This window comes from Fusarium fujikuroi, chromosome FFUJ_chr08, assembly GCF_900079805.1.
Source record: "Fusarium fujikuroi IMI 58289 draft genome, chromosome FFUJ_chr08".
Classification (NCBI taxonomy): Eukaryota; Fungi; Ascomycota; class Sordariomycetes; order Hypocreales; family Nectriaceae; genus Fusarium; species Fusarium fujikuroi.
In genome coordinates this window covers 2,259,287-2,274,663 of record NC_036629.1, presented here as the reverse complement: position 1 = coordinate 2,274,663, position 15,377 = coordinate 2,259,287, and the positions used below count along the sequence as shown (strand labels likewise).

The following is a 15,377-nucleotide window of genomic DNA, read 5'->3' as shown; positions in this document are numbered from 1 at the left end:
AGCGACATGCCGAGGATAGTACCCATAGCATATTTGTCTTCGCATGTGTATTAACAACTCAGCGAGAGGGAGTTAAGTATAAATAAAATGATAGTTCCTGCTAAGAATCCAACGTCTCAACTTCACAGCACTCTCAATCATCTCGCAAAAGCTACAAAGCTCATCAAACTCGGCCAAGTCCATCGAAACTCACTAAGAACCAATTTCAAGTCAGAGCTCCTGTCAACATAAACTACCCCCTACTAACAAGTGCAATTCAGAATGCAGTTCACCACTCTCTTCGCTTCCGCCGTCCTTGCTCTTGGTGCCTCTGCCGAGGGCATCAACTGCCACGGCAGCAGCAACTGCGCCAACGCTGGTTTCAAGCTGACTGGCCTCCTCCAAACCGCCCAGGGCCTGAACGACAACAAGTGGTATTACAACGGCCAGCACATCGCTTGCTGGCAGGCTCTGGACAAGACCGGATTCTGTGCTTTCCTCCAGAACACTGGTGGCCTTCCTGGCAAGGACATTAAGAAGCTTCTCCAGGAGCTGGTCAACCATGGATGCGCCAAGTGCGGAAGCGTTCCGGCGTTCTACCCTAGCGACAACGATATCAAGTCTCACGGAATGCTCACTGTGAACTACGTCTCCAAGACGAACTGCAACGGACTTTGCTAGGTGTTGAGCGGGTGAAGGCAGCTGTCATCAGCAATTTCTCTCGAAAGTCACCTCGTCGCACACGTTTCCGAGGACACATTCTTTATCAAATCTGTAGATTTGACAGAATATCGTTCGATTCTCTCATAGTTTAGCTTCCTAGACTATCCTATCTTTTGTAGAAAATAACCAAAGACTTTCCGGTATGAGTACAAAAAGCTCTAGCTTCTTGAAAGATATGGAATCACTACAATCATAAATCTGCTCGCAGGGCTTTCTCGCTCATAATGAAATTTTTTGGAAGGGCATCTGATACCATTAGTGATGAGTACAGATGATAACCCTACCCTATCTGTATTTGTTGGGTACACGCGTGCCTAAAGTGAAATCTCCAGAACGTTTCACACTGGCACTTAGTCGATCCTAAAGGGAACATAGGTTGATCAAGTTCGGTACGCGTCCATCGCTGAATGACTTCAAAGCTTCATGGCAAGACAACACATACTCATCGAGCTCGTGACTCATCACCAAAATCATATCAGTCAAAAAAACCAAATTCTACCAGGCAACAACATGATACAGACTCACTCATAGATAGGTATTAGACATTAGGCGCTATCTCTTTCGTATTTGGGGACACGACTCAATATGTTGCTGTAGCCTCATGGCTAGAGAAACCGCTACGGTCTTTTTTCCCCCTTTGTCATGTTAATGATCGAATCCCTTTGCATTCAGGTTGCCCGCTTTGACCCCGGCTTTGATGATGCATAGCGTACAACTGTCCTTGAGGAGCAGTCTATCCATTTCCTAATTGTGGATAACCTCAATGCGGACCTTCAGTGGGTGCCAAATGTTCCGTTGCCTTCAAAGTTAGTATAATACCCTTCTAATTAAGATGTAAGCCATTGTTCTGCTAAAGTTCTTTCCAACTCTATCTCTCATGAGCGGCACGTGAGCTGGTGAAGATATTGGGCACATAATGCAGCGTCTCCCACTCCTGAACGGCGTCGCGAACATGAGCCTCTAACCTTTCTCACCGCTCTCAGTGGCCCTACATCCTGATGTATGTAATAGCTTTATCGGACTATAGCGGACCGCGAAAGGGTTGGCGGAGACGTGGAAGAAGGACGCTGCCATCGTAGTCTGTTCCGTGACAAGATCGATCCAGGGATATTAAACGCGATGATCCGGCCGATTCTATCAAGAAATCGGCAAGTTTTGGTAGTGAAAAGCCTTGATTAACCCGGGGTATAGACCCTTGGTTGGATGTCGCCGATATCGTAGTACATTGAACGAGTTCGGCAATACTCGGAAGCTTTGTGTCATTTCGAAGTGGCAGCTGTTTCTTAATCGGGGCCAGCTCTGAATCTGGGTTCTCTGCGACACGGGACGCCAAAGATAGGGGAAGCGCCGAATGATGCAGTTCTTCTAGAACGATAACACTTTGGTTGCGCCTGGGCATCGAACATTGTTTCTTCAAGAGTGCTGGGGGGAACAAAGGCGCATAGCAGATAGCTGGAGGCAGTGCGTCACAATCCTGACAGGCCTCCACCGTACTCTTCTCTTGGTCCCGTTTTTTCGGTGAGACTTTTGGCTTGATTGGCGCGTAACCATCACAGATCACTCCATGAGTGAGACAGCGACGGCACTGAGGGCGACTTTCATCGCATTTTATGTGTCGGATCCTATCTAGGTAGTAAGCAATCTTATCTTGCAGGTTGTCCCGGAACGAACCGAAGCCGATGGGTTCGCGGACTTACTTGCTACAACGATCAGGTTAGCATAGGTCACTTCACTGCACTTGGCGATTCTCAGACTAACCATGTTCTGCAGCCTGTTCGGACCTTACGAGCAGATGCACGTCTGTACTTTGGCTTGGCACTCTCAGAAGCGTCTGCCTTGGCTGTCATTCTACTTGAGCAGATGTCGCAACAGTACGGCTGCAAGAAGTAGAAAATACGGGCAGGTTATAAGTCAAGCCCAAACCCCATACTACATGACTCAAGTAGCCGAATAGCAGAGTGTTATTCGTAAGCTGAATCAAAAGTGGGCGGGGATCAAGGAAAGTGGGTGTCTTCCCGATAAAAGATTACGCGTCAACAACGAAGCAGCCAGCCTTGGCCGCGTCACCTGAGTTTAGAACTCTCCTAGACAGAATCACCTGAATCGCAACGATATATAAATGATGAGCTGCTACATACTAAAGAAAGATTAACATCGGTCGTAGGAAGACTCAAGGCACAAGACCTCCGATCAATGCTGCACGGATTGTCGACGCCACGCGAGATCCTTATGTCACAACAGCCATTGCACTGGAGACGGTGGTTAGCACTAGAAAAGAGTATCTAACGTACGCCCCCGATCTTCTTGAATAGTACTCCCCAAAAAGACCGATGACAGAACGTGCAGCACCCGCTGGAAACCAGTACCAGGCAATCGAGAGGGACTGCCTCAATTCAGGTCAGGCTGAAAATACAGTAGGTATAACGGAAAGCAGAAGGGCTGAATAATTAACGAATCTTTTATGAATACTCTATATAAAGCATATGGAGAAACTTGATACTTGAAGAGTACTGTTTCCGAGTCCTTGGATCTGCGACTCCATAATCAGAGCCAAGTGCAAACTCATGACGACGTAAAAACCGAAACTTGTTCTCATAATGCATCAATTAGCATGAATTAAAGCCCTAGCATCACCGATGGACACTAGTTCGAGTTAAACTCGAGTGTCTGTAATGTCAGACAAACTTATGAATGAATCAAGAGAATGCTACTAAGGACCTCATACCTAGCTATACGTTTCACGTGGTGGCAGCCGCGTAGGAGAAACACCACGCACAGTTCGGTATTGTCGACTCTATCTTAGGCGTTGGCTCCGGCATCGCTGGTTCAGTTCGATATTCCGCGTTGGCCAGTTGTGACATGTATTCCAGTCTACAGTCAACCGTTCGCCATGGTCGAGATAAGCAAAGTCCGCGTCGAAGGGATGGCACCCCAGGGATTTGCGGATATCATGATGACCTCAAATACAAAGCAGCTTGATTGTGCATTTAGGCCCTTAAGATGACTTGCTTCCTGTACCCAGAGTGTGGAGACCACATGACCAATATTCTCAACAAATTTGTAAGATGGTTGGCTGGGCTGACTATGTTTTTTCGACTTGAAGGGTGATGCTGATGCAAATTTTGTCTCGCGTGACTGTCCCGTAAACCCACTTGCTCCCCGATGAGAACACTGCGATTAAGTTTCACCGCCTCTTAGACACCTCAGGTTGGAGAAAGGTCCTCCGTGACCACGATTTTCGAGTGCTCGGAGCTGGAATAGAACGTATGCTCACTCTTGCGCGACAGAGTAAAAAGTTTTACTGGTGGGATGGAGAAGGATTCAAGGTTATGCATTGTAATCTTGATGTTGGTGTTCTGGTGTCAACTGGCTCAGGAACAGAGGACAGAAAAGATATGTGCCGTTGGTGCGTTACTATCACAGTAGACGAGTTAGAAGAATGCTTCTACTGGTCACAAAAGGCCCATCAAAAGCATCCCAAAGACGTGTCCTCCGAGCCAAGATTGATAAACTAACACAAGTCCAGACAGTATTTGACACAACCCCTGGGCCTATTGACTTGGGTATTCGACAAGAGCACACAGACTCTGGACTTCACGTATCGTGGCGATCCTTCATCTGAAACTTTGCGACTCATGCTTTTTCCAAGGTCATAGCTCCAGGTTTGAGCAGAATGTTCTACCCAGGCGACTACGCGAGACGATTGGGCTTGGATTGGATAAGAACGCTGCAGTGGCGTATGTAAGGGAATTGCCAGGGCGTGTATACGCAGTGGATCTGAAGACGAAGGCGAAGATGAAGACAGCTCTGTTTCCTGAGCTGGGAGATATCACGGGTACAGCATTGACCTAGACGAAGGCAGAACGATAAAAATGGGCTACTAAATAATTATGATGTATTTTCTGATCTACGATGTGTTCGATTTGTTGTACGTGCAGCGTCATCTTCTTCATCGAATAGTCAAAGGTATATCCTAGATCTGTTGATCTGTTGTTAGAGGCATTCATTGCTGTCCTAACACTAATCTGTTGAGAACCGCCAGCAAGTCATCAGACGTATCTGTCGTGGATTTTTTCAATGTAGACAATTCGGAGCTAATGCGTAAAGTAAAGCAGACAATAACTTTATACCTCAGAAGTGAAATACAGCAAGTTCCAGTATTATGTCATAAATCTCGATAAACGAAAGGCTATATAACTGCCCAGCAATCAATAGCCTCCAATCCTGGAAGTATAATAACGTATACAAAAAGAACGCAACTTTAACACAGAAAACCTTTCTATCAAATGGTGACAGGAATATTAAATATGAACGCATATAGGTATAAAGAACCCAGTCCGAGCTCTTCACTATGGCATACTGTTTATAAAGTCCTGCTGTATTGCTCAATCTTTTTTCTTGACCTGGCACTATTACCTCAATATGACCTTTCAGAAAAAGAGAAAGAGATTGATTGAAAAATCGCCAAAAGCCCGAGGTACTCCATCCCACTCGACAAATGCCACCGAAGAGGGTGAGACGGTAGACTCATGTCCCGAGAGCTCAAGAGAATCCAGCACCCCTCCACCTGACGTGAGCCCCGAAACATCGATACGAACCGTTCGAGTACCTCAACTTCAGGCCCTACCAGAGGGTGTACCCCCTCCCCCGACAGCGCTGGAGACAGAAGACTACTACGGTCTCTGGCGAAACAAACCCCGACTCCTGGCGCGATCAAACTACCCGGAGGATCAGTGGTCGGGCCTATGCAACGACTGGTCGTATGTGGAAGACTCTCATCCATTGAGACGTCTCTGGTCGGATCCTGAGAGAATCCTTCAGAAGGAACTTGCTGGTGTGCTGGAGTATACAAAGTGGAACTGCTTCGAGGTCTGTCGCATCGGAAGCGTACAGCAAGATTGTCAGGTGAAGGTCCTGATTATAGCCGAGGCTGATTCTACGTCTTGGTCGCATGCCTGGGTTGTCGCAAGGATGTGTAGGGATATCTTGAGAGGTTACGACATTACGGATGTTGAGGTTGAGGTTCAGGAGTGTGCCGGTTGTTGGGCTATCGCGCGGATACGAGAGTCGATGGGACCTGATGTGAGTGTACAAGATTGTCCTATTTGTCATTGACCCTGGACAACCGGGGATCTGGTCTTGCGGCTGGCGAACCCGATGTCTTGGAAGTCCTCGTCCACATCTTGGTTGCGACGTTCCGCACCCTCTGCACTTGGATTTCAGCCAGGACGGTTTTGAGCAACTATGTCTGGGTTGTATTCTACATGATATCCTATGGTGATATTCAGATTCATTATTGTTGTTGATTATAGAGAAATATCGCCTTGGATGCGTTCAACGTTGACGTAGTGAAGCTTATCGTGTCATCTTGTGCGCTATTGGTTCAAGGGTCCTGGAAGGGCTGAGCATGACAAGAAAATAGTGGGTCAAGTCAACCTAACATGACGCCTCAGACTCATCATCTCAACTTGGACATGACATCTCTACTAGCGAATGGCTTGTCAATATGGAACGCAACCACGGAGAAACCAGTTTCAATGCTGCTACTAATGTATTCCCGGGCGAATGCACCGAGTTTAGTGATCTGCTAGACCAGGCCGGCTTTTCTGGCCTTGGCTTCGCCTCGCAGAATCCGTTCAGTAATGCAGTCAATCCTCAATTATTGCACCCAGTCTCGGGCTTAGGAGAAGTCCCAGGAGTCAACTCATATTCTCCGTTCGGATCCACCGAAATTGTTGGTTCCGTCGTATCGGATGCGCGGGCTGAAACAAGTACTATCTCAAACCCACCGCCTAAGACTGGGAAGCGACTCTCTCTTAACTCAGTCCGCATTCTCAACAAATGGCTCTTGAATCATACACATCACCCTTATCCCAGCGTCCGAGATGTCGAGGCGATCGAGAGGCAGACAGGCTTGACTCGACAACAAATCTTGAACTGGTTCGCCAATGCTCGTCGTAGAAAGAAGTTCAACCCGCCAGAAACAACAGATACAAGTTCGGCAGAGGCTAGCCCCCGTGACATACCCCTACGTCGGCCACCTACACCGATCGTCCAACAAAGTCCACTCGAGCGATGGGAGAATTCACCACCTGAAGACGAGCCATCCACCATGGCCGCTATTGCAAGGGCGGTATCGGGCGCGAGTGATTCCATCAACCAACCCCACAGCACGCCAACGAGACACGGCAGGGCACCATCATCGACCGGTACCTGGGCGACAACTGATACTTCTGATTCAAGTCGAAGCTCTAAAGCCTCGGGCTACTCATATACATCCAATCGGTCACTCAACAGAGTCATCAAGAAGCGTCGGCGAGGAGGTCTACGGACCAGAAGTGATGACAAGAGAGGTCTCTCTGTTGCTTGCCATCGCTTTCAATGTACCTTCTGCACTGAGACGTTCAAGTTGAAACATACGTGGTCCAGACACGAGAAGACACAACACCTGTCTCTTGAGCAATGGGAGTGTTCCCCTCTCGGCCCAACAGCTGTCAACGAGAATTCTGAGACTGTCTGTGTTTATTGCGGTTTTGGGGACCCAGATGAATCTCACTTCGAGGAGCATAATCATGACCTGTGCCGTAAACGTGAAAGAGGAGAGCGGATATTCTACAGAAAGGATCATCTACGACAACACCTTCGCCTCGTCCACGGATCGGAATTCATGAAGTGGCCAATGGAGGAATGGAAGTCTAAACATGAGGATATCATATCACGTTGCGGTTTCTGTGATATTACTATGACGACATGGTCTGAGCGGGTGAATCATCTAGCGGGGCATTTCAAGGAGGGGAAGACCATGGCAGATTGGAGAGGGAACTGGGGATTTGATGCTGCAACGCTAGATATGGTGGAGAATCACATGCCCCCGTGTAAGTGAATAACTCCAAGCCCAGACATTTTACTCATGATTGTGCAGACCTCATTGATTACGAGCGCAACTCGCCTCTTCCGTTTTCTACGCAACAGGGTGCACCGTATAGTTCAACAAGCGCCTTTGAACTACTACAATTGGAGCTCGACTACTTCTACTTTAACTATACCGACATCAATCATTGCATTCCATCTCATGAGACTCTTCATCTTGAAGCCTGCTGCATCATCTTCGGAGCGGAAATGAACTACCAACACCCTGCAACGGCAACATCCTGGCTTCGCGATCTCATAATGAGCACACAAGATATCATCAACAAAGCACGAATGACGCCTATGAAGAGTGCAGCTAGGTCGAGGTTCTCAGAGTTGAAGATTCATAGCAAGAAAGATATCTTTGAGGACTGCAAGCTTGAGACGGCGCTGAGGCAGTATGTTGATATGCTCCAGTTGTTAAACCTGGAGATTGGAGATGTCGAGTTACAGACGGAGGCTTGTTCCATCATCAACCATATGCCTGATGCTTCGCCTATGTTCAGTCAGCTGTTGATTGGGTTGGTTTATCGGTCAACAAGGTGGCTGGCTTCGTTCCGAGAGAGAGTAGGACTGCCGCCATCTGAAGTTGTTTCATCAAACACACAAGAAGGCCTTATTTCTCCTCTACTTTCAGCCAGTCCTTTTCCCGCTATATCCAGTGGCGACCATGAGCATTGGATACCACCGAACATTCCCAGCTCCCCACATATATCTCATGGACAGAAGATCGTGTCGCTGAATGACGGCAACATGTACAGAGGTCTGACCAGAGACTTGACCCGCTACGTTGCGAGAACCATTTCGCCTCTGAATCCAACAAGTCACATCCCAACTGACGAAGAACTTCAATACCAAGCACGTTGGATTATGTACGACAGGTAAGAACCACGGTCTTGTCACGCAAGCCTCCACTGACCTGACTTCCAGTCACGACGTATGGAATCAGACTCCAGCGGATAATCTGGACTGGCTGACCGAGTTCAAGAGAGACTCTGGCTTCTTCTAGTTCTTGCCAAGATCGATAGTTTCATCTTAAACAGAACCATTGTGGACGTGAGAGCTGATGCTTACTTTAAATCGCTCACACCTTTCCATGCTTGCTTAGTGTCGAACCGAGAGACTGGATGTGCCAAGCCGTATTCCCCGATAAATAAACCTCGTTTGGCCTCGTTTGGCAGGGTAGGCTAAGTCAGCGGCCGACCCTTGCAAGAAGTCCCACTGAGTCACGTAAAATTACTGGTCGACATGAAAAAAATTCCACTTGCAAATAAGCATAACCCCGAGGCAAAAAGCCTGCTGATGGTTCAGGGACAAGAGACCCCAAAACTCGACAAGCAAACGTCCACAGTGACCGGTACGACTAATCAAAAAGAACCTCATTAATGCGCTCACATTTGCACTCTCCATTCAAACTCAAATCTCCCAGAATGCTACAGTCTCTTGGCAAAAACAAGTCTAGATCACCACCATCAGCTCAGGGTCCACTCTACACTAGACCATTCCTGACCCTACGCCGCCGAAATACGACGTTAGCTTCGGCAGTTCAACCAAACTTTATTGGCGATGTCACCCTTTTAGGCTAGGAAGAGAAATTTTGCTTGTTTATCTTATAAATCTGATAATCAGAGTGGAGAGCGTGAGGAGGAGTAACTGATTGATAAGTGTGATCATCTCTCTCTTGTTGGTTTGGCTTTGGCTCTGGATCATAAACATCTTGGTAAATTTATTTGCTTATCGCAATGGCTGAAAAGGTTGGATTTGGCGAAAGCCTTCGCAGTGAGTAATTACTGGCATCTTGATTTGTTTATGTACTGATGGCGCCCAGCGTTCTTCTTGGGGGCGGCTGCCAAGTCTAAGGAGGAGAGACGCCTTGTTAGGAAACTAGGTTGGTTCATTCATAGCCGCTCGTGTTTGCCGACGCTGACATTTCGCAGATTTCTTCATCATGGTATGCGGTCAAGGCGTTCAATCAGGTACATTGGCAAAGCAATACTGACATTGTTAGACCTACTGCTGCCTTAGCTACTTCTTCAACTTCCTTGGTAGGACGAATCTTCATGAAGCATCAGACCATCCAGCTGATCAATGACACACAGACCGTGCGGCATTCGCAAACGCTTATGTAAGCTTAAGTGACCATTTCCATTCACATCAATACTGACAATCTAGGTTGCTGGCCTCCGTGAATCTCTCAACATGACTGGTCATGATTACAATACTGTCCTCTCCGTCACCACCGCAGGGTACGTTCCTTGAACCGTGTTCAAGATGGCTACTCACCACGATTAGAATGGCTATTGGCCAGCTTCCTCATGGCATCATCATCCAGAAGATCGCACCCAGAATCTGGTTCCCATCTATGGTCGTCATCTGGGCTGGTCTCACAGTAGGCTTATTGCACATCAGTGTTATAAAAATGGCCGACTGACATATTACAGATGGCTAGTGCCGCTGCCAAGACAGTTACTCAACTTTGCGTAATCAGGTTCTTCCTCGGTCTTGCTGAAGCCAGTACTTATGCAGGAACTATTTACATCATCGGAGCATGGTATAAGCCTGAAGAGATCTCCAAGCGAACTGCCCTCTTCACTGCCTCGGGCCAAGTCGGTACCATGTTTGCTGGTGTCATGATGACGGCCATTCACAAGGGCATGAGAGGCATGTCCGGCCTCCAAGGATGGCAGTGGGTGTTCTTGATCGGTAAGTCAAGTCATCCACATGGACAACTTAAACTGACCGCTGTAGATGGTATCATCACCCTTCCCATTGCCCTTTTTGGCTTCCTTTACTTCCCCGATATTCCAGAAATTACCAAGGCGAAATACTTATCCCAAGATGAGAGAAAGTTGGCAGTCTCTAGACTCCCCCCCATTAAGAGCGATGGCCACAATATTATGCCCATGTCTCTGATCAAGCGAGTCTTCCTGACTCCCATGTTGTACGTTTCTCCGTGAAGCCTTTGGCAATTTGCTTCTGACTACCCCAACAGCTGGATCCTCTTCTTTTGGTCACCTGTCTGCGCCAGCGTCGAGGGGTTCCCCTTTCAAAACACCTTCCTCCTCTGGCTCAAGTACTACAATGACAAGTTCTCGCAAACCCAAATCAACACTTACCCTCTTGGCGTGCAGGCTGTTGGTATCGCTGCGAATATGCTTGCAGCATGGCACATGGACGCAACCCGCCAGCGTGTTCCAATGGCCATCCTCGCCGTCCTTCTTCAGGTTGTTGTAGGAGCTATGCTTCTCGTGAGGAATCTGTCTGACGCTGGGGTCATGTTTGCCTTTTATCTCGCTGGATCAGCGTACATGGTCAACCCCCTCATCTTTGGCTGGGCAAACATCATCCTGCAGCGAACAGGCGATGATGCCGTGCGCAGTGTGACGTTGTACTCCATGAATATTGGCTCCATGGTTCTTTGGACATTTTGGGGCATCATTTTCTACAGTGCTGCTGATGCACCTTATTGGAAGAAGGGCGCTATCTCGCTCCTTGCCTGCTGTGGTGTCATGTTCTGTTATATCTGGCTGGTCAATTATGTAAGTGCTATAAATCTGAGTGCCGTTTCACAGCCGCTTACCATGTATTTCTAGCTCGACAAACTCACCATGAAGAAGTATGGTGACCGAACTGTTGAAGATCTCGAGGGGCCCATCGAAGTGAGCGAATCTGACAAGGGTGATGCTACCAAGGTGTCGGAAAAGAACGTGACTTCATGAAGTGACTATCGTCCGAGGGACGCGCGAAGAGACCATAGTGCAGGGACGGTGTAAAATAACTTAGGATTGCGGTTTATGTCGGATACGAGTTATGCCGATTCATGTGGGTTGGTCATAAACCTTCAGAGCTGTCACATAGCTTAGAGAAATGAAATAAGATAAGTGTCAGATACGTCTAGGCAAATTTTTATCATTGGCATGATAATGATCTCTCTCATAGAGCTATGCTATAGTCTCGATCGAGCCTTGGCTAAGAGGTCCTTATCTCCATATCCCGCCCCCGATATTCTGGTTATACCTAGGCTCTCAGCCACTAGCCACCTGTTTTTCTTAATCATTCACTGACTCCTGATCAGTACTGAAGGGGTATTGCCAATGATGCGTTACTCGCTCGGTACTGATGAGAACCAGGTTATGATGTTTTTAGGCGTAGTGTATGACGCTGCCTTGGCATAGGCACTGACAGCCGTAACTGAGTTAAAATACATAGAAGCAATCATTGATCATCTATCATCATACCACATTGACTACGGTTAATTCTGATGAAAGTAAAAAAAGTTTTTCAGCTACTAATACATGTATAATCTCAAATCTCGTAGTAATAGCCTGGTCGCTGCCCCAAGTACTGCCCATACGAGCCCTTGAGAGAAGCATCCAGAGTGTAGGGATTGATAACATGGTTCTTAGAAATATGAGCATTAAGGTCGTTTAAATCATACTTATTGAAACTTCCAGGCTTGTCGTTGAAGCATGCCCGACACATGTACTCATTCGGTGCACCCTCAACGTGCGACCAGAGGATGCCGTTTTGCTTCAACAAGAAGTAGTGCACGATGAGGTCGTCCACCGCCTGATCAGAATCATGCCAGCCGCAGCCACAAACAAACCTTCCAGTACCTGTCTTATGAGGGAACTTGTCACAGAACGTGGGATGGCCCGGATTTCCGGGACCCGACTGGATATTCGTGCCCCAGAACATCATTCCTCCTGATTGTTTATGGTGTTAAATAACCTGAAGGGCGAATGGTCAGGGACGGCTGTCGACTTACCGAAGGTCTGGATGCGGTTATCCGTTGAGGGGTCAAGACTCTGGATGATACGCTGGGCATGTTCGTCATTCATGCTCTTGGTGGCAAGTAAGATACGAGGGATCTGATTGCTATCGAGGCCTTGAACAGTGCGGTTCAATTGAGTATTGTCGAGTCGCTGCAGAGCGCCCGGAAGTTCAGCGTCGTCAATGTCCTCGACGGAAAGGTGATCACTCATGTTATTCTGACTCTTATGTAGTTACACAATGGTTCTGTTGTGGATATTGAGTTTCTGAACAGAAAAAGAGCCGACAGATAGTCAGAACAGTCTTTATAGCCGGTGATTGGGCATCGATAGCATTATTCATATGCTGTCTTCACTGACCATTCTCTCCCAACCCATCCTCATTCAGCCTCAATTGCGTCACCTTACGTCAGACTAGAGTGTCAGAGAACCTCATTTCAACCCTTTACCAATCGCTGCGACAGTCTCACCTTGTAATTTGCTGTAAAGGCAGAGATATTAGGCCGCAAATCCGAAATTACAAAGATAATCAGCGAATAACATACTTCCAATGACGTTTCAATAAGAACAAGTGTGGCAGGGTGTTGCCTTGATTCGGCGTACCGTTCAGCCGCAGAGGAAGAGGGTGGTGTAACTCAGAGCCTGATGGGAAGGGACGGTTGCAATGTAATAAATCACAATCCTTCACTTCTTAGCCTAAATTGATGGTCATTCATGCGAGACATCGTAATGACTTTTCACAATTGCACACATGGTTCGATTCTGAATTTGGGACAAATAATGTTGGGCTTATAACTCTGGTCGTGGTGTTGATGCCATCTGCCAACTGATTTGTATATTCAACGGACGTGGACTACAACTTCCTTTCAGTGAGGCTCAAATGACTGGACATCTAGTTCTGACCCCGACCTATTGATCAAAACTGCTCATTACACAGTTTCCACGAAAAATGTCCAAATCATGTAAGCCTCCTGTAGAGTGACCTATTGGGGACTCTGTATCGAGTGAGCGGCACATAATACCACGAAGGGTACCATACAACTGGCGCCCACCAATACTCATAGCTGAGGTAATAATCTCCACAGTATGGAACATTGTTAGTTGAGCTATCATAGTAATACCAGTTCCAGTCGTATGTGTAGTATCCTGTCCCCGGATAGGCCTGATATTGGTTCTGACAAGGGCTCTGGTAGTAGTATTCGTTCATTTCTTGGGAATCGCGCGGCCAAGGCTGAACTTCAACGGTTGATTGCACGTCTCGGGGCCAAGGTTGAACTTCTACAAATGGTGGTTGTTAGAGGATATCATTACCGAACAAAGTTAGATTTAGAAAAGAACAGGATAACACTACCGCTCTGATTAAGGCGTCGATTCCCACGTAAGCACCGAATGATGCGGTGAACTTGATCGGTATCAATTGCTCTTAAACTGGCGGCGAGTTGGGTGTCGTCTAGACCTTGGACGACCTCTTGAAGACTGTGGCTAGGATGGTTCGGTACAGCCAGCTGTTCGACCATGTTCTCGGCTTCTTGCTGACTGTTATGCGAGATGGCCTAGACGCAACGTGTAAGTTTGCTAGGGAGGATGGGTTGGGAAAGGGTACCAGCATCAGATATGGTAGTGTGATATTGCGTCCACATTCGCTATCCCGGCTGTATGTAAACCCATCTCTATGTCCATAGGAGCATTCTTTGGTACTAGAAAGAGGGCGTAGAAAGCCATCCGCCTTAGACGTTCTTTGCCTAATGACAGATTGGGCATAGACGAAGAGCCTCGTTTCAACCTCTCCCCCAACCAGTACAAACTGAACACAAAGGTCTACGTGGCAGTAGATGCATATGACGTGCCGGACATTGGAGATAGCATGAGAAGCCAATTGATTAGCACTTCGGGTTACGCCATAGATGTACACTGGCCTGGTGTAAGTTTTGTGTATCGTGGTGCTAACGAAAACGGGAGTTGGACAACGAACAGCGCGACAGGCGAAGGTGGTCGCTCAGGGATGACCAGTTGCGGCAGTGCATCAAACTAAGAGTGCCTAATACTGCAAATCCTCAAATGATTATTGACATTCTATAATTGGACTATGATCTTTGGTGTTGTCTCCAGGCGACTTAAATCCTCAAGGGAGAAAACGTCAACTTAACCTGAAGCCGACTTTTAGTGGGCACTGGCCTGTTCACGTTTGTCCTCAGTTGATCAGTCGCTCGGTATAAGTCTGAGTGGCAGAGAAACAGGCACATACGACCATACCTGCAGGAAAATACGGGATCCCGTCCGCTCTCCCATAGTCAAGCCTGTAAGGGGCGGATCAGTAGTTGGGTCGGTGACGACCAGCGAATCCCCGCTGTTGTATGTTTTTTTGGTGTTTTTGAAGCATACTGGTTGATTGATCATCCCGACCAAAAAAGCTCTCTGCTTTATTTTTGAACATAATGACAACTCCTCGCCCGGTGAGTTCTTAATTGTGATATTTTAGTACTTATCCCAGCTGCGCGCCATTCTGTTTCCCGCTCCCTAAACTCCGCCATAGAATTAGTAAATCTCATAATACACCACAGAAGGTGAATGTCGGGAAGGGTTACGGTATAGAGGGAAAAGCTACAGGTAGTGCTCGGCTTCTAAAACACCATTTTTGCAACCCAAATGGTGAGCCAATCGCTGAAACAAGGCAAAGGTAATAATATTAATGCGTGCTTCTTGCATGTCGAAGTTCTGCCACCCGTTCACCACTGCCACAGTTTCTCACGAAAAAGAATGCGTTAGCATCCGATGAGTCCGGCGCCCTGCGAATTACCTACCACTGAAAGTAAGGCAGATATACGATTGTCAGTTTGCAGCTTTGGCAGAAACGCTTTTCCCAATGTGGTTAAAAAGTGCGATATGCGGGGAGATTGACTTTATTTCTGTGTTGAGGGGCATCCTTGCCTTGGACCTGCAATCATCCTTGAAGTCTCAATTATCTGACAAAATCATCGACTGGCTTACAGGACT

General features: G+C 47.3%; 5 protein-coding genes and 1 non-coding gene; 5 read left to right on the top strand and 1 right to left on the bottom strand.

Moving 5' to 3' along the window:
* Positions 1-261: 261 nt before the first annotated feature.
* Positions 262-660, top strand: FFUJ_12567 (related to KP4 killer toxin; the record flags this gene model as incomplete). Its single annotated transcript, XM_023582188.1, has 1 exon — positions 262-660. One exon carries the CDS (start codon positions 262-264, stop codon positions 658-660), a length of 399 nt encoding a protein of 132 aa, XP_023434754.1.
* Positions 661-5,124: 4,464 nt separating this feature from the next.
* Positions 5,125-5,817, top strand: FFUJ_12566 (uncharacterized protein; the record flags this gene model as incomplete). The annotated part of the gene is made up of 1 exon (XM_023582187.1): positions 5,125-5,817. The coding sequence occupies one exon, from the start codon at positions 5,125-5,127 to the stop codon at positions 5,815-5,817; it is 693 nt and encodes a 230-aa protein (XP_023435137.1).
* Positions 5,818-6,208: 391 nt separating this feature from the next.
* On the top strand, positions 6,209-8,620 carry FFUJ_12565 (related to monocarboxylate transporter 4; the record flags this gene model as incomplete). XM_023582186.1 has 3 exons in its annotated part: positions 6,209-7,577; positions 7,625-8,492; positions 8,542-8,620. 3 exons carry the CDS (start codon positions 6,209-6,211, stop codon positions 8,618-8,620), a joined length of 2,316 nt encoding a protein of 771 aa, XP_023434753.1.
* Positions 8,621-9,353: 733 nt separating this feature from the next.
* On the top strand, positions 9,354-11,330 carry FFUJ_12564 (related to transmembrane transporter Liz1p; the record flags this gene model as incomplete). XM_023582185.1 has 11 exons in its annotated part: positions 9,354-9,390; positions 9,440-9,499; positions 9,549-9,562; positions 9,620-9,656; positions 9,711-9,736; positions 9,784-9,857; positions 9,904-10,000; positions 10,053-10,314; positions 10,360-10,552; positions 10,604-11,150; positions 11,205-11,330. The coding sequence occupies 11 exons, from the start codon at positions 9,354-9,356 to the stop codon at positions 11,328-11,330; spliced, it is 1,473 nt and encodes a 490-aa protein (XP_023435174.1).
* A 586-nt stretch (positions 11,331-11,916) lies between these two features.
* FFUJ_12563 (uncharacterized protein) lies at positions 11,917-12,596 on the bottom strand (the record flags this gene model as incomplete). XM_023582184.1 has 2 exons in its annotated part: positions 11,917-12,317; positions 12,380-12,596. The coding sequence occupies 2 exons, from the start codon at positions 12,594-12,596 to the stop codon at positions 11,917-11,919; spliced, it is 618 nt and encodes a 205-aa protein (XP_023434752.1).
* A 2,029-nt stretch (positions 12,597-14,625) lies between these two features.
* FFUJ_r13 lies at positions 14,626-14,741 on the top strand. The gene has a single exon (XR_002792815.1). It is a non-coding gene; the product is annotated as a ribosomal RNA (ribosomal RNA).
* Positions 14,742-15,377: the final 636 nt, after the last annotated feature.